Below are 24009 nucleotides of genomic sequence, written 5' to 3'. Positions count from 1 at the left end.
TCTTATGTTCTTATGTTATGGACACAATCGTCCAAGGCTTCCTACCCGGCTGTAAATTTCACTGATTTTAAAGAGGACCCCTCAATCCATTCAATCTTCTCCTCCCACATACCGAATCTATTGAAGAGTTATTTTTTTTCTTCCCCATCACACAGGTTTTGATCAATGCAGACCCAGATGTAGACCTGGTATGCCTCTGGGTCCCTCCTGGGTGCAGTGTCTATATCATCTGAGGAGATGCAACTCCTCACACAGCCATTGGGAAAGTTTATAATAATATATAATATTAACCATGTTCAATTTAATTCCTTCTCTACTTCTTTCTCTTCTCTTTCGATATCTCCTCTCACTCTTCGCTTTTCATTTCTTCTTCCTCACCGTCTCCTTCTCACTCTCCCTCATTGTTTTGCCCACTTACATTTCTCTTTCTCCTTCTATTCTCTTGAGCTTCCTTTCTCCATCTCTTCTTAATCTTCCTCTCCCATTTTCACTTTTCTCTCACACTTCTTCCATTATTTCCTCTCTTATATTTTTCTCTTCTTCAATTCACATTTCTCTCTCCTTCTTTCTCTTGCCCTTTCTGTTCTTCTTCCTTTTGGCTACTCATTCCCTCTTTCACTCCCCCCTCTCCGCTTCTTTCTTTCTATCTTCTTTCTCCCCCTCTCTCTCCCCTTCCTTTCTTCTTGCTGTCCATTCACAGGTGTTGAGTACAGCCTGTTGGTCCTGGCCCGGGATGGGACACAGATGCATGAGATAACCATCACACCCAGTCCCGACAGTGGATCCATCCTCATGACCTACTTTCTCATCATCCCTCAGGTATCTTAATGCGAAATTCACAGGTTGAGGTCAAAGAATGGTTACCTGTCAGGGGCTAGGGGTTGAGTTTGGGCAATTTGGTCAGGGATTGGAGGGCTGAGGTCATGGTGAGTTAGGAGTCAGTGGTTAAGTGGTTGAAGTTGGGATTAGGAGTTGAGTGTTCGGGTATTGAGGTCAAGGGTTGAGTGCTGGGGTTGAAATTGAGGGTTAAGGGTTGATGGTTGTGGAGGTTAGAAGTTGAGGTCAGGGGTACACTCTTTCACACATGCACACAAACGCATGCACACACACAAACACACACAAAACATGTGAGCACTGCACTGTCAGGAGGTCAGTACTGAGGGAGTGCTGCACTGTCATGGGGTCAGTACTGAAGAAGTGCTGCACTGTTGCAGGGTCAGTACTGAGGGAGCGCTGCACTGTCAGGGGTTCAATACTGAAGGGGAAAATAACACAAGAACACATACAATAGGAGCAAGAATAAACCACATGGCTCGTCAAGCCTGCTCCGCCATTCAATATGATCATGAATGATTTTGGGCTCCAACTCTCACCCACTCCCCATATCCCTTGAGTTCCTGAGGGATCAAAAATTTGTCTATCCCAGCCTTAAATGTATTCAACAATGGAGCATCCACAAACCCTCTGGGGTAGAGAATTCCAAAGATTCACAACCCTTTGGGTGAAGTTATTTCTCCTCAGCTCTGTCCTACATGATCGGCCCCTTATCCTGAGACTGTGCCCCGTGTTTTAGATCCCCTGACCAGGGTAAACAATCTCTCTGTCAAGCCCCTTCAGAATTTTGTAGGTTTCAATGAGATCACCTCTCATTCTAAACTCCAGAGAATATAGACCCAGTTTACCCAGCCTCTAATCATAGAACAACCCCCTCATCCCAGGGACCAATTTAGTGAACCTTCGCTGTGCCACCTCCAGTGCAAGTATATCCTTTCTTAAATGTGGAGACCAAAACTGCACACGGTTTTCCAGATGTGGTCTCACCAAAACCCTGTACAACTGTAGCAAGATTTCTTTACTCCTGTGCTCCAATCCCCTTGCAATAAAGCCCAACATACCATTTTCATTCCTAATTGCTTGCTGCACCTACATGTTAACTTTGTGTTCCTTGTACAAGTACACCCAATATTCTTTGAACATCCACACTTACAAGTTTCTCACCTTTTAAAAAAATATTCTGCTTTTTATTCTTATGACCAAAGTGAATAACCTCGCACTTCCCTGCATTATACTCCATCTGCCATCTTGTTCCCCACACACCTAACCTGTCTATATCTCTTTACAGCCTCTCTGTGTCCTCCCTACAGCTTACCTTCCCACCAAGCTTGGCACCATCAGCAAACTTAGATACATTACTCTCTGTCTCTTCATCTATGTCATTAATATAGATTGTAAACAGCTAAGGCCTCAGCACTGATCCTTGCGACACTCCACTATTCACTGCCTGCCAACTTGAAAAAGCCTTGTTTATGCCCACTCTCTGCTCCCTGTCTGTTAACCAATCCTCTTATCAATGCAAATAGAGGATAGAGTGGACGTGGGGAAGATGTTTCCATTAGTAGGAGAGACTAGGACCCGAGGGCACAGCCTCAAGAGTAAAGGGAAGACCTTTTAGAACAGAGATGAGGAGAAACTTCTTTAGCCAGAGAGTGGTGAATCTATGGAATTCATTGCCACAGAAGGCTGTGGAGGCCAGGTCATTGAGTGTGTTTAAGACTGAGATAGATAGGTTCTTGATTGGTAAGGGGATCAAAGGTTATGGGGAGAAGGCGGAAGAATGGGGTTGAGAAACTTATCAGCCATGATTGAATGGCAGAGCAGACTCGATGGGCCGAATAGCCTAATTTCTGCTCCTTTGTCCTATGTCCATGTCAAATATTTTACACCCAACTCCATGAGCCCTTATCTTACCTATTAACCTTTTGTGTGGCACCTTATCGAAAGCCTTTTGGAAATCCAGGTATACTACATCTACTGATTCCTCTTTATCTACCCCTACTAGTTACATCCAAAAGCTCTAATAAATTTGTCAAACAGGATTTCCCTTTAGTAAAACCATGCTGACTTGCTCTAACCATACTATGTTTTTTCTAAGTACATTGTAAGATTTCCTTAATAATAGGTTCCAGTATTTTCCCAACAACTGATGTTTGGCTAACTGGCCTGTCATTCCCTGTTTTCTCTCTCCCACTCTTGAGCAGCAGTGTAACATTTGCCAATTTCCAATCTGATGGGACTGTTCTGAAATTGAAGGGATTTTGGAAAATCACAGCCAGCACATCCGCCATCCCTCTCCTTTAGAACCCGAGGGTGTAGGTCATCAGGTCCGGGGATTTGTTGGATTTCAGTCCCTTAAGTTTCTCTAATACTTTTTCTCTGCCGATATTAATTTCCTCACTCTTTTTAACCCCTAGGTTGCTGTCTATTTCTGGTATGAAACTTGTGTTTTCTACCGTGAAAATATTTCATAAAATATTTGTACATTTTCTTGTGCCCCATGATAATTTCTCCTGTCTCTGATTCTAAGGAACCAGTGTTTATTTTAGATACTCTCTTCCTCTTTATATACTTATAAAAGATCTTACAATCTGTTTTTATATTACTGGCTAGTTTACTCTCATTTTCTATTTCATCAACTTCTTGGTGGCCCTCTGCTGGTTTCTAACATTCCCAATCCTCAGGCTTGCTACTGTTATTTTACAACATTGTAAGCCTCTTCTGTTAACCTAATACTAGCCTTAGCTTCCTGAATGAGCCACAGATGGGCCTGAATTTTTGTTTTTCAATGGAATGTATTTTTGTCGAACATTTTGAATTGTTTCTTTAACTGTTTCCCGTTGTTCATTTATTTCCCTACCTTTCAGGTTATTTACCCAATTAACCTCAGCCAGTTCTCCCCTCATACCTATGAAAGAAAGAAAAATATGAGCTGCTAACTTCTAACACTATAACTTAAACTCTACCCTTTTCTTAAATCCCTACATACACACACAACACACAAAACATGGATTTTAAGGGTGGGATAAAACAGTGTAACAGCACCAATCCGGAGTACAGGGTTCGATGGGTTGATTTTGATCGATTCTTCCAAGTTCCTTTCAGTTTTTGTTGATGACATGAGGTGTTCTTCAAACACTTTCAGTTGTTAGTTCACTAGTTGAGAATTTGCTTTTCAACGTCTCTAACAGTGGTTTTCCCTTTTCCTCTTTACAGGGGTTTCCTCAGAGAGAGCGAGAGAGAGAGAGAGAGCAGGTTGTAGAGATATGAGAAAAAGAGATTTTAGATGTTTTCTCTTTGCAGGCCAGGAGTTTTCTGCGGCTGTGGAATTACTGGAATTTTTCACACGCAGGAGAAAGAGGTTTTAGGTCTTGTTCCTTTCAGGCTAGGATCTATTCCTGCTACGTTGCTTTTCACACAAACCTGGTCACCTGGTCAGGTGCCAATCATAACACTGTTGCCAGGCAGCTCCCCTGGTCCAGGACTCCTTTCCGGCACCATCCTGTCTTTCATGGCACACACTGTTCCAGGAATGCAACATTGTATATGTTTCTCATCCTGCCCCAGTGGACTTGTCTTTCCAATTGCAGCCATTGTAATTCCAATCCACAGTCCAATAGAAAATAAAAAGATATGTTCTTTACAACAGTCCAACAGAAATAAAAGGATAGGTTCCTTACAATTGGAGAATGTCACTTTCAAATTTAACATGGAATTCAATGGTATTATAATCACCATTTCCCAGAGGATCTTTTACAATGACATTACTAATTGACCCTGCTTCATTACCCCACAATACTAGATCTAAGATAGCTTTAGCCCTATTCAGCTCTCAAACGTATTGGCCTAAGAAACTGTCACAAAAACATTCCACAAATTAATCTTCTAGACCAGTCTTGCCAAGTTGATTGTCCTACTCTATATGAAGATTAAAGTCCCCCACAATTATTACTTTTCCTTTGTTACAAGCTCCAATAATTTCTTGTTTGAGGCCCTGCCTAACGGTATAACTACTGTTAGTGGGCCTATAAACTACCCCCACCAGTGTTTCCTGACTCTTGCTATTCCTAATTTACACCCAGACTGATTCTACTTCATGTTCTTCTGGGAGCGCTGCACTGTCAAAGGGTCAATACTGAGGGAGCACTGCACTGTCGGAGGGTCAGTACTGAGGGAGCGCTGCACTGTTAGAGGGTCAGTACTGAGGGAGCACTGCACTGTCGAAGGGTCAGTACTGAGGGAGCACTGCACTGTCAGAGGGTCAATACTGAGGGAGGACTGCACTGTCGGAGGGTCAGTGCTGAGGGAGCGCTGCACTGTCGGAGGGTCAGTACTGAGGGAGCGCTGCACTGTCAGAGGGTCAATACTGAGGGAACGCTGCACTGTCGGAGGGTCAGTACTGAGGGAGCACTGCACTGTTGGGGGTCAGTAGCAAAGGAGTGCTGCACTGTTGGGGGTCAGTAGTGAGGGAGTGCTGCACTGTTGGGTGTCAGTAGTGAGGGAGTGCTGCACTGTTGGGGGTTAGTAGTGAGGGAGTGCTGCACTGTTGGGGGTCAGTAGTGAGGGAGTGTCACACTGTCAGAGGTGCCATCTTTTGGATGAGACAAGAAATCGAGGACCAGTCTGCCCTCTCAAGTGGACATAAAAGGTCCAATGGCGCATTTTGAAGAAGAGCAGGGGCTTACGTTCCAGCTTCCTGGCCGTTATTTATCCCTCAACTTAGCATCACCAAAACAGATTAACTGATCATTATCACATTGCTGTTTTTGGATCTTGCTGTGCTCAAATTAGTTGTCATGTTTACCACATTACAACAGTGATTACACTCCAAAAATATGTAATTGGCTATAAAGCACTTAAAATGCGAGACTCCCTCTTTGTAAAGTATTTTGGGATGCCCTATGTTGTGAAAGTTGGTTCAGAAATACAGGACCTTGCAGCTGACCCGCTCCCTGCTCACAGCTCCCTATTTCAATGACATTGTCGAGGCAGCGAATGGTTTTATTGGTTTCCCCTTCCACATTCATGACCTAACCATCGGGGAATGGCTCGTGTTTAACACTGGTTTGATTTGGTGTTGCAGAGAGATGAGCTGTGGATGGTCTGCAGTCAGCAAGCGAACATATACATCTGGAAAACTGACAATCTCACCGATCCAATCAAAATAATCCCACTACCAGGCTGCACTGAAATAGTATGCATGATTCATGTCAAAAAGCAGGTAGGCAAATAACGTTGTAAAGATCAAGATAAGATATCTAACACTAACCCCTAAACCCGAAATCAAATACTAACCCCGAATAACCCAGAGTCTCAGAATTCTTGCAGCACAGAAGGAGGCCATTCAGCCCATCACGTCTGCACCAGCTCTCCGAATGAGCAATTCACTTAGTGCCATTTTCTCACCTTCTCCCCGTAACTCTGCCCATTCTTCCTTTTCAGATAACAGCCTCATTCCCTTTTGTATGCTTTAATTGAACCAGCCTCGACTACTTCTCAGGCAGTGCATTCCAGACCTTCACCACTTGCTGCATGAGAAATGTTTTTCTCACATTGCTTTTGCTTCTTTTGCAAATTACTTTAAAACTGTGCCACCTCGTTCTCAATCCCTTCACAAGGGGGAATAATTTCTCCTTATCTACTCTGTCCAGAACTCCTAACCCTCCTAAGCCCGAACTAATTGCTAACCCAAATTCTAGCACTAATTCTAACCCCCACAACCTAATCCCTAATCCTAAAACGAACCCCTAATTCTAACACCAAACTAACCACTAACTCGGGTGCAAATCATAACTGTAACCGTAAATTCTCCTCTAGCCCTATTCTAATCCTAAACTGAAAATCAACCCCAAATGAACACCTAATCCTCATCCTAACCTGTAACCCTAACCACTATCAAATTTAATTTCAGACCCTTGTGGTTGTCTCTTAACTGCCCTCTGAAATGGCCCAGAAAGCCACTCAGTTATATCAAACCATTACAGAAAAGTCAAGAAGGAACGAAACCGGACAGACCACCCAGCATCGACCTAGGCACCAGAAACAACAATGGCAAAAACCAGCCCTGTCGACCCTGCAAAGTCCTCCTTATTAACATCTGAGGGCTTGTGCTAAAATTGGGAGAGCTGTCCCACAAACTAGTCAAGTAACAGCCTGACATAGTCATTCTCACAGAATCATACCTTACAGATAATATCCCAGATACCACAATTACCATCCCTGGGTATGTCCTGTCCCACCGGCAGGACAGACCCAGCAAAGGTGACGGCATACTGGTATACAGTCGGGAGGGAGTTACCCTGGGAGTCCTCAACATAGACTCCAGACCCATGAAGTCAAACATGGGCAAGGAAAATCTCCGGCTGATTACCACATACCACACCCCCTCAGCTGATGAATCAGTGCTCCTCCGTGTTGAACACCATTTGGTAGAAGCACTGAGGGTGGCAAGGGCGCAGAGTGTACTCTGGGTGGGGACTTCTCTGTCCATCACTGATTGGCTCGGTAGCACCACCACAGACCGAGCTGGCCAAGTCCTAAAGGACATAGCTGCTAGACTGGGTCTGCAGCAGGTGGTGAGGGAACCAACAAGAGGGAAAGACATACTTAACCGTGTCCTCACCAATTTACCTGTTCCAGATGCATCTGTCCATGACAGTTCAGTCTGAGTGACCACCGCACAGCCATTGTGCCTTCACATTGAGGATACCCTCCATCATGTGTGGCACTACCACCGTGCTAAATGGGATAGATTTCAAACAGATCTAGCAACTCAAGACTGGGCATCCATGAGGTGCTGTGGGCCATCAGCAGCAGCAGAATTGTACTCGAACACAATCTGTAACCTCATGGCCCAGCATATCCCCCACTCTACCATTACCATCAAGCCAGGGGATCAACACTGGTTCAATGAAGAGTGCAGGAGGGCAGGCCAGGAGCAGCACCAGGCATACCTAAAAATGAGGTATCAACCTGGTGAAGCTATAACACAGGACTACGTAAACAGCAAGTGATAGACAGAGCTAAGCAATCCCATAACCAATGAATCAAATCTAAGCTGTCCTGCCACATCCAGTCGTGAATGGTGGTGGACAATTAAACAACTCACTAGAGGAGGAGGCGCCACAAATATCCCCATCCTCAATGATGGGGGATCCCAGCACATCAGTGCAAAAATTAAGGCTAAATCATTTGCTGCAATCATCAGCCAAAAGTGCCAAGCGGATGATCCATCTCGGCCTCCTCGTGACCCCATCATCAGCGTGCCAGTCTTCAGCCAATTCGATTCATTCCACATGATATCAAGAAACGGCTGAAGGCACTGGATACTGCAAAGGCTATGGGCCCAGGCAATATCCCAGCAATAGTACTGAAGACTTGTGCTCCAGAACTTGCCGCGCCCCTAGCCAAGCTGCTCCAGTACAATGGCAACACTGGCATCTACATGGCAATGTAGAAAATTGCCCAGGTATGTCTTATACACACAAATCAGGACAAATCCAATCCGGCCAATTACCGCCCCATCAGTCTACCCTCAATCATCATTAAAGTAATGGAAGGGGTCAATTGACAGTGCTATCAAGCGGCCGTTGCTTAGCAATAGCCTGCTCACCAACACCCATTTTGGGTTCCACCAGGGCCACTCAGCTCCTGACCTCATTACAGCCTTGGTTCAAACATGGGCAAAAGAGCTGAACTCCCGAGGTGAGGTGAGAGTGACTGCCCTTGACATCAAGGCAGCATTTGACCGAGTGTGGCAACAAGGAGCCCTAGCAAAACTGGAGTCAATGGGAATCGGGAGAAAACTCTCCGCTGGTTGGGGTCATACCTAGCACAAAGAGAATGGTTGTTGTGGTTGTTGGCGGTCAATCATCTCAGTTCAAGGACATCACTGCAGGAGTTCCTCAGGGTAGTGTCCTTGGCCCAACCATCTTCAGCTGCTTCCTCAATGACCTTCGTTCCATCATAAGATCAGAAGTGGGGATGTTTGATGATGATTGCACAATGTTCAGCACCATTCATGACTCCTCAGACACAGAAGCAGTCCATTTCCAAAAGCAACAGACATGGACAATATCCAGGCTTGGGCTGACAAGTGGTAAGTAACATTCATGCTGTATAAGTGTCAGCCAATGACCATCTCCAACAAGAGAGAATCCAACCATTGCCCCTTGACATTCAATGGCATTACCATCACTGAATCCCCCAATATTAACATTCTGGTCAATTACCATTGACCAGAAACTGAACTGGACTAGCTATATAACTACTGTGGCTACAAGAGCAGGTCAGAGTCTAGGAATGCTGTGGCGAGTAACTCACCTCCTGACTGTCCACCATCTACAAGGCACAAGCCAGGAGTGTGATGGAATACTCTCCACTTGCCTGGATGAGTGCAGCTCCAACAACACTCAAGAAGCTCAAGACCATCCAGGACAAAGCAGCCCACTTGATGGGCACCCCTTCCACAAACATTCGCTCCCTCCACCACCAACGCAGAGTAGCAGCAGTGTGTACCATCCACAAGATGCACTGCATGAACTCATCTGGGGTCCTGAGACAGAACCTTCCAAACTTGCAACCTCTACAAACCTACACCGCCACCTGGAAGTTCCCCTCCAAGTCACACACCATCCTGGCATGGAACTAAATCTACAAGGACAGCATGGGGAATGGAGCATGCTCGAAGAATCAAATGGCCTACTCCTGCTCCTAACTCATTACTTCATATTCCCACCACCCCCTGCAGGTTCCTCTCCAGGTCAGGATGGTGTGCAACTTGGAGGGGAATCTGCAGCTGTTGGCAATCTCATATGCTTGTTGTCCTTGTCCTTCTAGGTAACAGGAGGTAGCTTGTGCATTTTTCTTATTCTGTGCAATATTGCAGCACATTGGTTCACTCCTTTTGCACTATTTTACTGTAATTAAACACCCTATCTGTTACACACACACACACACACTCCAAAAACAAGCCCATGATGTTATAAAAGGTGGTCAGTGTGTTTATTGTGGTTTCCTGCTGTCTCTGTTCCACAGTAAGGAGCATTGCTGCCTCTCTACACTGCCCACTAGCTGGAACTCTAACTAACCATGACCTCTGTCTTTCCCACCACCCACCCCCAGATCTGGCTCGGAGGGGGAGTGACAACTGACCAGACCAAGGGACGGATTTACATTGTCAACTCGGAGAGGTATTCGCTGGAGAAAGAATTGGAGGCTCCTTGTGGTGCTATTGGAGCTTTGTGCTCAGCTGAGGATCGCTACGTGCTGAGCGGGACACAGGACAGCAAGGTTGTTATCTGGAAGGTGGACTGAGGGCTTACAGACTGTCTGACTGACTGAGGGGTACAGAGCCACCTGTCTCGCTGCGTTTGATGGTTTTTTTTATGTCACACTGGTTTGGGCCAGTGTTGGATGGGCTTCATTGTTTTCTCCCTCTGTCCCCTCCTTTTGACGGGTGTGGAAGGGTGGTTGGCGGAGCAACAGTAAGTGAGCAACCATCCTTCCACACCCACCCTGCTCTCCCCCACCCTCCACCCACAGGAGATTTATTCAGTCATACAATTTTGCCCCTCCTACTACCCCCCAACCCCGCCCCCCCACCCCAACCCCCTCAGAAAATTTGGACCATACCTCATGGGATCAAAGGACCTGGTTGTCAACTGACTCATAGCCCTGGAGAGATACGTGGCCATACCTCTCCTGTGGCCAGAACCAAGCATCAGGATGATCATTACAAAGGGGGAAGCAATTGGGAATAAAAACAGTCATCTAACATTCCATTGTATTTAATCTTATTTAAGCAATGGCTTAACGGCACAACGAAACCTGGGTTCTGTGTGGATGGTTCTACAGATCAACAGTACCAGAATTACCTGGTCCCATCTCCCTGTCACTGCTGCCTCCCCTGACCAGCTTTCTCCTCTATCCTCACCTTGCTGAACACTCTTGATGGGACCGGGCGTCTGAGTGGGAGCTTGAAGGACAATCGGAATGAAATCTTCAAATTACAGCCCGTCAGGAAAAAGGATCCATTCTCAAACCCGGAGGCAACATGTAACGGCATTCCTTATTTCAGGCACTCAATATGATTAAGGATGAGAGATTTTACATACAGGGCAACAGATGTTGAGGAATAACAGACGGAGAGCTGGGAGCTTTATGCATACGAAATGAAGTGGATAAGTATTTCGAAAAGAAGCGTGTAATGGACATGTGTAAAGGACAGGGAAACAAACTCTTTATCTCTTTGTGAACCTTCCTCCCTGTTGAGGGGTTAAGAACAAGGGACCATAGATAGACGATTAAAATGACTTCTTCACAAAGAGAGCTGAGAGACCATGGGATTTATTTCCGGTTGCCTGGCTGGGGGAGGAACTCATTGTCCAAGGTTAGATTGGACGGGGTATGTTTTGAAGGAGAAAGGGATTGACAATATTTTGGAACAGGTGGGTAAATGTGATAGGAGCTGTTTGCCTGCGCGGGGGCAAAGACTGACTGTGGAAGAGTTGGGCCAAGTGGCCTCTTTCTGTGTTGCAACTTCTATTTAACTGGATAACTCTTTTGGAGGCAGCACAGATGGGATGGGCCAAATGGCCTTTGTGCTGCAAAATATTCTAATTTGAGGTGCAAAGTGGTTTAACTAGAGGTTAAACGATGGCCCAGAGAAACGTCTCTCCCTGTGGTACAGGGGAAACTGCTCCTTTAATGCATTCTACCTGTATTCCGATAACTCTCTGGGTCGTTGTGCAACAATACCTTACATATTCTGGACAAAACATTTCAATAACCACATATACTCATGTTAAATATTTTCTTCTCCGTTCCCTTCAGTTACCTGTGTCTGCCGTCGATATATGGCGTGTTACTGGTCAGTCCTGAAGAGCTGTCAACCCTAGTATAACCGGGCTGTACCCATCCTTGGGGAGTGTTTGATGGGGACGGTGTAGAGGGAGCTTTACTCTGTATCTAACCCCGTGCTGTACCTGTCCTGGGAGTGTTTGATGGGGACAGTGTAGAGGGAGCTTTACTCTGTATCTAACCCCATGCTGTACCTGTCCTGGGAGTGTTTGATGGGGACAGTGTAGAGGGAGCTTTACTCTGTACCTAACCCCGTGCTGTACCTGCCCTGGGAGTGTTTGATGGGGACAGTGTAGAGGGAACTTTACTCTGTATCTAACCCCATGCTGTACCTGCCCTGGGAGTGTTTGATGGAGACAGTGTAGAGGGAGCTTTACTCTGTATTTAACCCCGTGCTGTACCTGTCCTGGGAGTGTTTGATGGGGACAGTGTAGAGGGAGCTTTACTCTGTATCTAACCCTGTGCTGTACCTGTCCTGGGAGTGTTTGATGGGGACAGTGTAGAGGGAGCTTTACTCTGTATCTAACCCCGTGCTGTACCTGTCCTGGGAGTGTTTGATGGGGACAGTGTAGAGGGAGCTTTACTCTGTACCTAACCTCGTGCTGTACCTGCCCTGGGAGTGCTTGATGGGGACAGCGTAGAGGGAACTTTACTCTGTATCTAACCCCATGCTGTACCTGCCCTGGGAGTGTTTGATGGGGACGGTGTAGAGGGAGCTTTACTCTGTATCTAACCCCGTGCTGTACCTGTCCTGGGAGTGTTTGATGGGGACAGTGTAGAGAGAGCTTTACTCTGGATCTAACCCCGTGCTGTACCTGCCCTGGGAGTGTTTGATGAGGACAGTGTAGAGGGAGCTTTACTCTGTATCTAACCCCGTGCTGTACCTGCCCTGGGAGTGTTTGATGGGGACAGTGTAGAGGGAGCTTTACACTGGATCTAACCCCGTGCTGTACCTGCCCTGGGAGTGTTTGATGGGGAGTGTAGAGGGAGCTTTACTCTGTATCTAATCCTATGCTGTACCTGTCCTGGGAGTGTTTGATGGGGCCAGTGTAGAGGGAGATTTACTCTGTATCTAACCCCTGCTGTGTTGTTATACTGATGTAAATACCAATCACTCATAAGGGATTGTGTAAACAGGTTGTGGGTTCATTTATTTAGAATAAGCACATGAGAACAATTATACATGGGTAGAAAGCTTGAAAACATCAGCAGCAGAGCTGTGGGTTGGTGTGCTCTGCTCAAAAGCAAAAGGGAAACTAAGTCTGGATTGCATGACACACTTCCCTTCCATTGAAGTTATGCTGCTGTCCCTTAAAGGCATATTACAACAACACTGCTGTACCTGCCCTGGGAGTGTTTGATGGGGACAGCATAGAGGGAGCTTTACTCTGTATCTAACCCCGTGCTGTACCTGTCCTGGGAGTGTTTGATGGGGACAGTGTAGAGGGAGATTTACTCTGTATCTAACCCCGTGCTGTACCTGTCCTGGGAGTGTTTGATGGTGACAGTGTAGGGGGAGCTTTACTCTGTATCTAACCCCGTGCTGTACCTGTCCTGGGAGTGTTTGATGGGGACAGTGTAAAGGGAGCTTTACTCTGTATCTAACCCCGAGCTGTACTTGTCCTGGGAGTGTTTGATGGTGACAGTGTAGAGGGAGCTTTACTCTGTATCTAACCCCGAGCTATACCAGTCCTGGGAGTGTTTGATGGGGACAGTGTAGAGGGAGCTTTACTCTGTATCTAACCCCGAGCTGTACCTGTCCTGGGAGTGTTTGATGGGGACAGTGTAAAGGGAGCTTTACTCTGTATCTAACCCCGAGCTGTACCTGTCCTGGGAGTGTTTGATGGTGACAGTGTAGAGGGAGCTTTACTCTGTATCTAACCCCGAGCTATACCAGTCCTGGGAGTGTTTGATGGGGACAGTGTAGAGGGAGCTTTACTCTGTATCTAACCCCGAGCTGTACCTGTCCTGGGAGTGTTTGATGGGGACAGTGTAGAGGGAGATTTACTCTGTATCTAACCCCGTGCTGTACCTGTCCTGGGAGTGTTTGATGGTGACAGTGTAGAGGGAGCTTTACTCTGTATCTAACCCCGTGCTGTACCTGTCCTGGGAGTGTTTGATGGGGACAGTGTAAAGGGAGCTTTACTCTGTATCTAACCCCGAGCTGTACCTGTCCTGGGAGTGTTTGATGGTGACAGTGTAGAGGGAGCTTTACTCTGTATCTAACCCCGAGCTATACCAGTCCTGGGAGTGTTTGATGGGGACAGTGTAGAGGGAGCTTTACTCTGTATCTAACCCCGAGCTGTACCTGTCCTGGGAGTGTTTGATGGGGACAGTACAGAGGGAGTTTTACTCTGTATCTAACCCTGAGCTATACTTGCCTGAGAATGTGTGCTTATGGGGCACCTTGCTATCTTCAAGTCAATGCTCTCCGCTTCCAATTTAGCATCTATACTTAATAGCTCATTAATAATCTCAATCCCAACACTGACTATAATAAAGATCTGAAATATAAAGCTAGTTTGTAGTGGTGACCGTGAAACTATCATCAATTGTTGTAAAAACCTGTCTGGTTCACAAATTTGTCTGGTTCACAAATGTCCCTTTAGGGGTGGAAACGGTCTGGCCTACATGTGACTCCAGACACACAGTAATGTGGTTGACTTTTAACTGCCCTCTGCAATTAGGGATGGGCAACAAATGCTGACCTTATCAACGACAATAAAGAGCAAAGAGAAAAACTGTTCACTTGCCAACCCTCCACAATTATCCCAGAATCTCTCTCAGAATTAATATTCTAAAAGTTCCTGAATAATCACCAGGACATTTACTGCATGTGTCTCACTCCAGCTGGACTCACAAAGATATCAAGACCGACGCAGAGTGCACTGGGTGTCCTGGCTCACGCACTCCTGTAAACCCGTGCGATGGATAGAGTGGTTTCTGGGTGCAGGGGATTTGGGGTATTGTGACCACCATAATTGACCAATTGCCATATTGGGTGACCATTGGTGGATCGGAACAGTTGGATTAGTACAAGGGTCTCAATAAAAGTAATCATTGAAGCTGTTGGACCGTTCGAGAAACCCTAGTGGATATCTGCTGTCTTTGCCCGGTCTGGGTCGACATGAGCTTAACATTGAATTAACCGCACAGAAATAGGCCATTCAGCCCAAATGGTTGATGCTGGCATCAAGCCGCCTCCTACCCAACCCCCACCCCCGCCCCGCCATTCATCTCACACAATCAACATATCCTCCTATTCCTTTCCTCCTCATGAGTTTATCCAGCTTCCCCTTAAACACCTCAACCACTCCCTGTGGTAGCGAGTTCCATATTCTCACTTGTCTCTGGGAACGTACAACAATCCTCCAGTTTCGTGGTCACTTTTACTGAGGCCAGATTTTTATTTCTAGAATATTTTTTTTTTTTTAAAAACTGATTTCAAACTTCTCAAACTGCAAGGGTGGGATTTGAACCCCCAAGTTTTCTAGATGATGAGTTCAGCAACATGAATCGAACCCTCGATCCTGGTTTGTTGTGGCCATAGGTGTTGCTATTCTCAAAAAAAAACACAACTGAGGCAGCGGATTTTGTGTGGTTGCATCTGTTTATTGATAAAACTAATTGGGTACCTCACAAATGCTGACGCATGCTTTTCCTCTTAAAAAATTTCCATTGGACTTTAATCGTTAACATCCAGTCGTTCACCAATGAACTTTGACAAGCTGATGTACAGAAATGCCCTTTGGGGGCAAGGTGGATTTTGAATGGTGTTGATTTTGTGGTTTTGGGGCGTCCGATTCATTTGCCCTGAGCTTTCTGAGCTTTCTGTGCAGACTTGGTGACCTTCCCAGCGGTAACAGCTTTCTTCTCCACGTTCTTGATGACTCCCACAGCAACCGTCTGCCTCATGTCACGAACCGCGAAACGTCCTGAAATCACCAGATTGAGACAAACAGAGTGAGGAGGGGGTTGGTGGGGGGGGTGGGGAGGGGGTTGGTGGGGTGGGGGCAGCGATTCCAGTAACGTCAGCTGTAGCTCAGTGAACAGCATTCTCAGCCCTTACACCGAAAGGTCTAGACTTCAACAACCTGCCCCAGGAGACCAAAGGACAAACTTCCAGGCTGACAGTCCTAAAGCAGAGCTGAGGGAGCGCCGCACTGTCGGAGGGTCAGAGCTGAGGGAGCACTGCACTGTCGGAGGGTCAGAGCTGAGGGAGTGCCGCACTGTCGGAGGGTCAGAGCTGAGGGAGCGCCGCACTGTCGGAGGGGTCAATACTGAGAGAGTGCCGCACTGTCGGAGGGTCAATACTGAGGGAGTGCCGCACTGTCGGAGGGGTCAGTACTGAGGGAGTGCCGCACTGTCGGAGGGGTCAGTACTGAGGGAGTGCCGCACTGTCGGAGGGTCAATACTGAGGGAGTGCCGCACTGTCGGAGGGTCAATACTGAGGGAGTGCCGCACTGTCGGAGGGTCAGTACTGAGGGAGTGCCGCACTGTCGGAGGGTCAGTACTGAGGGAGTGCCGCACTGTCGGAGGGTCAGAGCTGAGGGAGTGCCGCACTGTCGGAGGGTCAGTACTGAGGGAGCGCCGCACTGTCGGAGGGTCAGAGCTGAGGGAGCGCCGCACTGTCGGAGGGGTCAATACTGAGAGAGTGCCGCACTGTCGGAGGGTCAATACTGAGGGAGTGCCACACTGTCGGAGGGTCAGTACTGAGGGAGTGCCGCACTGTCGGAGGGTCAGTACTGAGGGAGTGCCGCACTGTCGGAGGGTCAGAGCTGAGGGAGTGCCGCACTGTCGGAGGGTCAGTACTGAGGGAGTGCCGCACTGTCGGAGGGTCAGAGCTGAGGGAGCGCCGCACTGTCAGAGGGGTCAATACTGAGAGAGTGCCGCACTGTCGGAGGGTCAATACTGAGGGAGTGCCGCACTGTCGGAGGGGTCAGTACTGAGGGAGTGCCGCACTGTCGGAGGGGTCAGTACTGAGGGAGTGCCGCACTGTCGGAGGGTCAGTACTGAGGTGGTGCTGCACTGTCAGACAGTCAGTACTGAGAGAGCCCTAAACTGGCGGAGAGTTAGTACTGAGAGAGAGCTGCACTGTCGGAGGGTCAGTACTGAGGGAGTGCCGCACTGTCGGAGGGTCAGAGCTGAGGGAGCGCCGCACTGTCAGAGGGGTCAATACTGAGAGAGTGCCGCACTGTCGGAGGGTCAATACTGAGGGAGTGCCGCATTGTCGGAGGGGTCAGTACTGAGGGAGTGCCGCACTGTCGGAGGGGTCAGTACTGAGGGAGTGCCGCACTGTCGGAGGGTCAGTACTGAGGTGGTGCTGCACTGTCAGACAGTCAGTACTGAGAGAGCCCTAAACTGGCGGAGAGTTAGTACTGAGAGAGAGCTGCACTGTCGGAGGGTCAGTACTGAGAGAGAGCCGCACTGTCGGAGGGTCAGTACTGAGGGAGCGCCCGCACTGTCGGAGGATCAGTACTGAGGGAGTGCTGCACTGTCGGAGGGGTCAGTACTGAGGGAGTGCCGCACTGTCGGAGGGTCAGTACTGAGGTGGTGCTGCACTGTCAGACAGTCAGTACTGAGAGAGCCCTAAACTGGCGGAGAGTTAGTACTGAGAGAGAGCTGCACTGTCGGAGGGTCAGTACTGAGAGAGAGCCGCACTGTCGGAGGGTCAGTACTGAGGGAGCGCCCGCACTGTCGGAGGATCAGTACTGAGGGAGTGCTGCACTGTCGGAGGGTCAGTACTGAGGGAGTGTTGCACTGTCAGACAGTCAGTACTGTGGGAGTGCTGTACTGTTGGAGGATCAGAGCTGTGGGAGTGCTGTACTGTTGGAGGGTCAGTACTGAGGTGGTGCTGCACTGTCAGACAGTCAGTACTGAGAGAGCCCTAAACTGGCGGAGAGTTAGTACTGAGAGAGAGCCGCACTGTCGGAGGGTCAGTACTGAGAGAGAGCCGCACTGTCGGAGGGTCAGTACTGAGGGAGTGCCCGCACTGTCGGAGGGTCAGTACTGAGGGAATGTTGCACTGTTAAAAGGTCAGTACTGAGGGAGTGCCGCACTGTCGGAGGGTCAGTACTGAGGGAGTGCCGCACTGTCGGAGGGTCAGTACTGAGGGAGTGCCGCACTGTCGGAGGGTCAGAGCTGAGGGAGTGCCGCACTGTCGGAGGGTCAGTACTGAGGGAGTGCCGCACTGTCGGAGGGTCAGTACTGAGGGAGCGCCGCACTGTCGGAGGGTCAGAGCTGAGGGAGCACTGCACTGTCGGAGGGTCAGAGCTGAGGGAGTGCCGCACTGTCGGAGGGTCAGAGCTGAGGGAGCGCCGCACTGTCGGAGGGGTCAATACTGAGAGAGTGCCGCACTGTCGGAGGGTCAATACTGAGGGAGTGCCGCACTGTCGGAGGGGTCAGTACTGAGGGAGTGCCGCACTGTCGGAGGGGTCAGTACTGAGGGAGTGCCGCACTGTCGGAGGGTCAATACTGAGGGAGTGCCGCACTGTCGGAGGGTCAATACTGAGGGAGTGCCGCACTGTCGGAGGGTCAGTACTGAGGGAGTGCCGCACTGTCGGAGGGTCAGTACTGAGGGAGTGCCGCACTGTCGGAGGGTCAGAGCTGAGGGAGTGCCGCACTGTCGGAGGGTCAGTACTGAGGGAGCGCCGCACTGTCGGAGGGTCAGAGCTGAGGGAGCGCCGCACTGTCGGAGGGGTCAATACTGAGAGAGTGCCGCACTGTCGGAGGGTCAATACTGAGGGAGTGCCACACTGTCGGAGGGTCAGTACTGAGGGAGTGCCGCACTGTCGGAGGGTCAGTACTGAGGGAGTGCCGCACTGTCGGAGGGTCAGAGCTGAGGGAGTGCCGCACTGTCGGAGGGTCAGTACTGAGGGAGTGCCGCACTGTCGGAGGGTCAGAGCTGAGGGAGCGCCGCACTGTCAGAGGGGTCAATACTGAGAGAGTGCCGCACTGTCGGAGGGTCAATACTGAGGGAGTGCCGCACTGTCGGAGGGGTCAGTACTGAGGGAGTGCCGCACTGTCGGAGGGGTCAGTACTGAGGGAGTGCCGCACTGTCGGAGGGTCAGTACTGAGGTGGTGCTGCACTGTCAGACAGTCAGTACTGAGAGAGCCCTAAACTGGCGGAGAGTTAGTACTGAGAGAGAGCTGCACTGTCGGAGGGTCAGTACTGAGGGAGTGCCGCACTGTCGGAGGGTCAGAGCTGAGGGAGCGCCGCACTGTCAGAGGGGTCAATACTGAGAGAGTGCCGCACTGTCGGAGGGTCAATACTGAGGGAGTGCCGCATTGTCGGAGGGGTCAGTACTGAGGGAGTGCCGCACTGTCGGAGGGGTCAGTACTGAGGGAGTGCCGCACTGTCGGAGGGTCAGTACTGAGGTGGTGCTGCACTGTCAGACAGTCAGTACTGAGAGAGCCCTAAACTGGCGGAGAGTTAGTACTGAGAGAGAGCTGCACTGTCGGAGGGTCAGTACTGAGAGAGAGCCGCACTGTCGGAGGGTCAGTACTGAGGGAGCGCCCGCACTGTCGGAGGATCAGTACTGAGGGAGTGCTGCACTGTCGGAGGGGTCAGTACTGAGGGAGTGCCGCACTGTCGGAGGGTCAGTACTGAGGTGGTGCTGCACTGTCAGACAGTCAGTACTGAGAGAGCCCTAAACTGGCGGAGAGTTAGTACTGAGAGAGAGCTGCACTGTCGGAGGGTCAGTACTGAGAGAGAGCCGCACTGTCGGAGGGTCAGTACTGAGGGAGCGCCCGCACTGTCGGAGGATCAGTACTGAGGGAGTGCTGCACTGTCGGAGGGTCAGTACTGAGGGAGTGTTGCACTGTCAGACAGTCAGTACTGTGGGAGTGCTGTACTGTTGGAGGATCAGAGCTGTGGGAGTGCTGTACTGTTGGAGGGTCAGTACTGAGGTGGTGCTGCACTGTCAGACAGTCAGTACTGAGAGAGCCCTAAACTGGCGGAGAGTTAGTACTGAGAGAGAGCCGCACTGTCGGAGGGTCAGTACTGAGAGAGAGCCGCACTGTCGGAGGGTCAGTACTGAGGGAGTGCCCGCACTGTCGGAGGGTCAGTACTGAGGGAATGTTGCACTGTTAAAAGGTCAGTACTGAGGGAGTGCCGCACTGTCGGAGGGTCAGTACTGAGGGAGTGCCGCACTGTCGGAGGGTCAGTACTGAGGGAGTGCCGCACTGTCGGAGGGTCAGTACTGAGGGAGTGCCGCACTGTCGGAGGGTCAGTACTGAGGGAGTGCCGCACTGTCGGAGGGTCAGTACTGAGGGAGTGCCGCACTGTCGGAGGGTCAGTACTGAGGGAGTGCCGCACTGTCGGAGGGTCAGTACTGAGGGAGTGCCGCACTGTCGGAGGGTCAGTACTGAGGGAGTGTTGCACTATTAAAAGGTCAGTACTGAGGGAGTGCTGCACTGTTGAAAGGTCAGTACTGTGGGGGTGCTGTGTTGTCAGAGGTGCCAGCTTTTTGTTGAGATATTAAACTGACGCCCCTTCTGCCCTTTCAGGTCAGTGTAAAAGATCCTACAGCCACAAGGTGTCTCCCAATGTCCCATTATCACAAACAGTTCATCTGGTTATGATCATATTGCTGTCTATGGGAGCTTTCTGTGCTCAAATTGATAGGCACGTTTCCTACATTTCGACATTGACTGGGTTTCAGAAGCACTTCAATGGCTGTAAAGCACTTTGGGATGTTCAATAGCTGCACATGGATACTCACCAAGAGGGGGATACTTGGAAAAGCTCTCCACACACATTGGTTTCCCTGGGGACATCTCCACAATGGCGGCATCACCAGACTTCAAGGTTTTGGGATTGTCCTCCAGCTTCTTACCCGAACGGCGGTCGATCTTTTCCTTCAGCTCTGCAAATTTGCAGGCGATGTGGGCAGTGTGGCAGTCAATGACAGGTGAGTAACCAGCACTGATCTGACCAGGGTGGTTCAGGATAATCACCTGGGGACAGGTACAGGTATTGTTAACGCTGAGGCTGAACTCTCCACTCACAATTAATTTATACAAAACGTACAGAACAGAAACAGGCCATTCAGCCCAACATTTCTATGCTGGTGTTTCTGCTTCACACAAGCCTCCTCCCAGTCTACTTCATCTCACCCTCTCAACAAATCCTTCTATTCCTTTCTCTCCCATGTGCTTATCCAGCTTTCCCTTAAATCTACCTGTATTATTCGCCTGTGGTTGCGAGTTCCATATTCTCACCACTCTCTGGGTAAAGAAGTTTCTTCCGAATTCCCTGTTGGATTTTTGATCGGCTGCTTTATATTTATCCCTAATTCTGTTTGAGTGCTGCATTGTAGAAACGTTTTCTTTGGGCAGAATCGTTCCAGATTTGCACTAAGTGTGGTAGCGGGCGGGTAAAATGATGTTTTACCTGCCGGCCGCAATAGTGGGTTTTCACGCCATATTGTCCCAAACCCGCTGCATTAATTATGCATTCCCGGGAAGCAGGTCGTTTCCATGGTGGGCGGGCTCTCATTCACCCACCACGCCAACACCTCGCCGCTTCATCACACCAGGCGCCATATTTAAAGTCCAGCCACGGGCGCACATCTCAGTGCATCCAGCCACGACTACTGCAAACCCATCACACATCCACAGGGATCTCACACCTCAAAGGACAACACCACTAACTCTCACACACACCCTCACATCCCCATCAGGCTCATATCCTCTCGAGCTCGAGTCCTCATCCCGTCCATGTCTCCGCTCACCACACAAACATTCCACTCAGCGCCATGGGTCCTGCTCACACTCTCTCCATCTGTTTTCATGCAGGAGAAGCTGGCTCACAACAGCAGGGAGAGGTCCCAGACTGGGAGGGTGGAGTGGCCAACATTAGGCCCCTTACTCACTTTGAGGAGCGGCCATTGCGCTGACTGGTGAGGATGTGAACCCTGCCTGTGGTGACAGTGAGGTCGGTGGTGAACACCCTCGTGAGGATCCTGCACCACATCATCCCTCTCTCGATGCAGATGTGAGTGTCTCTCTCCTGTTTTTGACTCTGCTGCCATGCACTCATTATCTCTACTTTGGTTCACAGGGAGCTCTGCCAAGCGACTGACACCCTCAGCCAGGCAGTCCCTCAGCTCCATCCACATCCTCACCTCCAGCCAAGAGGACACCTCCTCCATTGAAGAGCTGGAAATAAGCAGCCTGGAAGACCCATCACAGCGCTTACCCACACCCTCCACCAGCGCAGAGACACACACCTCGGTGGGACCTCGATCTAGAGCAGGCTCAGGTTCACAATCTGGTGGTCACCTCACGGACACGTGTCCACAGCAGGAGGAGGCAGGTTCAGCCGAGCTCCCTGGCACTCGGAGGGCTGCTGGGGAAGAGGCATCTGCGAGGCCCGAGTCAGATGACAAGCCTCTGGAGTCAGCCTTCCAACTCATCGTGGAGAGTCAGCAAAAGGCAGGGAACATCATGCAGAGCTGTTGGAAGCTCCCAGGCACACAAGTCGAAAGAGTGCATCCACCAGTTCTCTGCTGCAGTGGTGCCCACATGCGCACATATGGAGGTCTCCATGGGGAGGATGGCGGACACCATGGAGACCCTGGTCCAGACCCGCACTCCATCACGGGAGCCATGGGTGAGTTCCTGCAGTTGCAACGTGAGAGGGAAACGGGGTTTCTCAGCGTCCCTCCAGGTGCTCCTTCCCCTCAAGGAGTCAGGCCGGGGCCTTCGGGCACTCGAAGGGAGGAGGAGGGGCAGCTGGACAACACCGGGTCATCCACTCAGGAATCTCAGAGGCTGTCCTCTCCCTCCGAGTCCCCTTTACCTGTGACCCCCTCAACCTCGTCCTCGGTCACCGCAGAGGGAGCAGCTGGTCAACGAGTGATTCTGGAGGGAGGAGTGTGTGTGAGGCAGGGCCTTTCGGAGCCTCGTGTAAGCCTCTCCCACGCACACGGGTCCTTCACGTTTCACACTCACCTCAACGTCCTGAGCATTTTCAATGCTGCCTGCTGGGGTTCACTTTCAGTTGTCCATCTGAGCCTAACCTGTATCTCCACCCACTGACCGCACTCCCATGCTGCACCTGGTCTCACCCACCATGACTCTCGTTTCACTTTCCATTTGGACAGCACGGTCTGGATTCGCTTTTTCATCAGCTCCCCCGTCTTTCCTCCTCCTCCAGTCACCCATTTCCTCTCCCCCATCACTGTCAACCCCCCGGCATCACCTCCCACCTGCCCTCCGTGACCTACCAGCCATAACCCTTTTCCTTTGGGGATGTCCAGGTGAACGTGCACATTCCCTTCCTTCCCGAAATCCCCATCCCCGTCCACATTGACCTCCCTGACCTCCTCCTTCCCACCCCCAGGGTCCACATCTGCCTCCGAGTCCCCACCAACCACCCTCACTGCCCCTTCTACCGACACCGTCAAACTCTCACCCTCCACCCTACCCCCTCACTCTGCCCTCGGTCACTCTCACCATTCCTTCATACCATGGCCACCCTCAGTTCACTCCCCAGGAGGTAGATCTGGACCTATCAGACCCCTCCCTTGCATGTTCACCTGCACATCCCCCCTCCGGACCCCTACACCCTTCCGGGCTCCTACCCTGCTCTGAACCCCAACCCCCCGCTTCGCACCCCTTCCCCCATTTAGTCGCTCCTCCCTCCCACCAACTTAGTTCCTCCAGCCTCACTCCTTCCTCCAGCCTCACTCCTTCCTCCAGCCTCACTCCTTCCTCCAGCCTCACTCCTTCCCCCTCAGGCCCCCCTATTTCTTCCAACAACTTTACTCCTGCCCCCTTCCCAATTCATTCCTCCCCCAGACTCCCTCCCCTCTCTGTACTCTTTCCTCCCCCAGACTCCCTCCCCTTTCCGCACTCTTTCCTCCCCACCCCCTGAAACTCTATCCCCTCTCTGCACTCCTTCCCTTACACCTTACACCCCACCTCCCCAGTTGCCTTCTTCTTCCCCGTTGCCCTCTCCTTCCCCATGCTTCTTCCCACCCCCCCCACTCCCAACCTCCCCCCAACACCTTCATTCCCCAACCCCACCCCCGACACCTTAACTCCTCTGCTCCCAACCTCATCCCCTCCGACACCTTTTCCTCCTCCAGCCGATCCTAGACCTTCCTCTCCCACCCCCTCGACCATCATCCGTTGTGAGCATGAACGGTGGCTTTCCACCCTACGTGCGCTGCTTCTCAGCAGAGGCATGTCCATGAGGATCCACCCAGCATGTCATGGACGTTCCTCCGGTGTGCTGTTGCTGTTGGATTCCAGCATCTTCTGCTTCTTGGATGTCCGCGATGTGAGCCAGGCCCTGGCGGTTAAGTC

At 50.3% G+C, this 24009-nt stretch overlaps 2 protein-coding genes across 7 annotated transcripts in view; one reads left to right on the top strand and one right to left on the bottom strand.

Annotated features, from left to right (window-relative positions):
* Window positions 1-14210, top strand: part of LOC144688352 (DENN domain-containing protein 3-like) — a 145033-nt gene extending 130823 nt beyond the window's left edge. For all 6 annotated transcript variants that reach the window (XM_078554808.1, XM_078554804.1, XM_078554806.1 and 3 more), the window contains 3 exons: window positions 701-819; window positions 5918-6055; window positions 9958-14210. In XM_078554808.1, the coding sequence (XP_078410934.1) occupies window positions 701-819; window positions 5918-6055; window positions 9958-10149 (449 nt within the window). In that variant the 3' untranslated portion in view covers window positions 10150-14210. The remainder of the gene's footprint in view (window positions 1-700; window positions 820-5917; window positions 6056-9957) is intronic.
* A 1075-nt stretch (window positions 14211-15285) lies between these two features.
* Window positions 15286-24009, bottom strand: part of LOC144688351 (elongation factor 1-alpha 2) — a 37387-nt gene continuing 28663 nt past the window's right edge. Inside the window, exons 7-8 of the mRNA XM_078554802.1 lie at window positions 20418-20652; window positions 15286-15629 (exon numbers count right to left, since the gene is read on the bottom strand). Coding sequence (XP_078410928.1) covers window positions 15499-15629; window positions 20418-20652 — 366 coding nt within the window. The 3' untranslated portion in view covers window positions 15286-15498. The remainder of the gene's footprint in view (window positions 15630-20417; window positions 20653-24009) is intronic.

Source organism: Cetorhinus maximus, chromosome 13 (genome assembly GCF_964194155.1).
Source record: "Cetorhinus maximus chromosome 13, sCetMax3.hap1.1, whole genome shotgun sequence".
NCBI lineage: Eukaryota > Metazoa > Chordata > Chondrichthyes > Lamniformes > Cetorhinidae > Cetorhinus > Cetorhinus maximus.
Note: the sequence above shows the minus strand (reverse complement) of the source record. Positions and strands in the feature narration are given on the sequence as shown.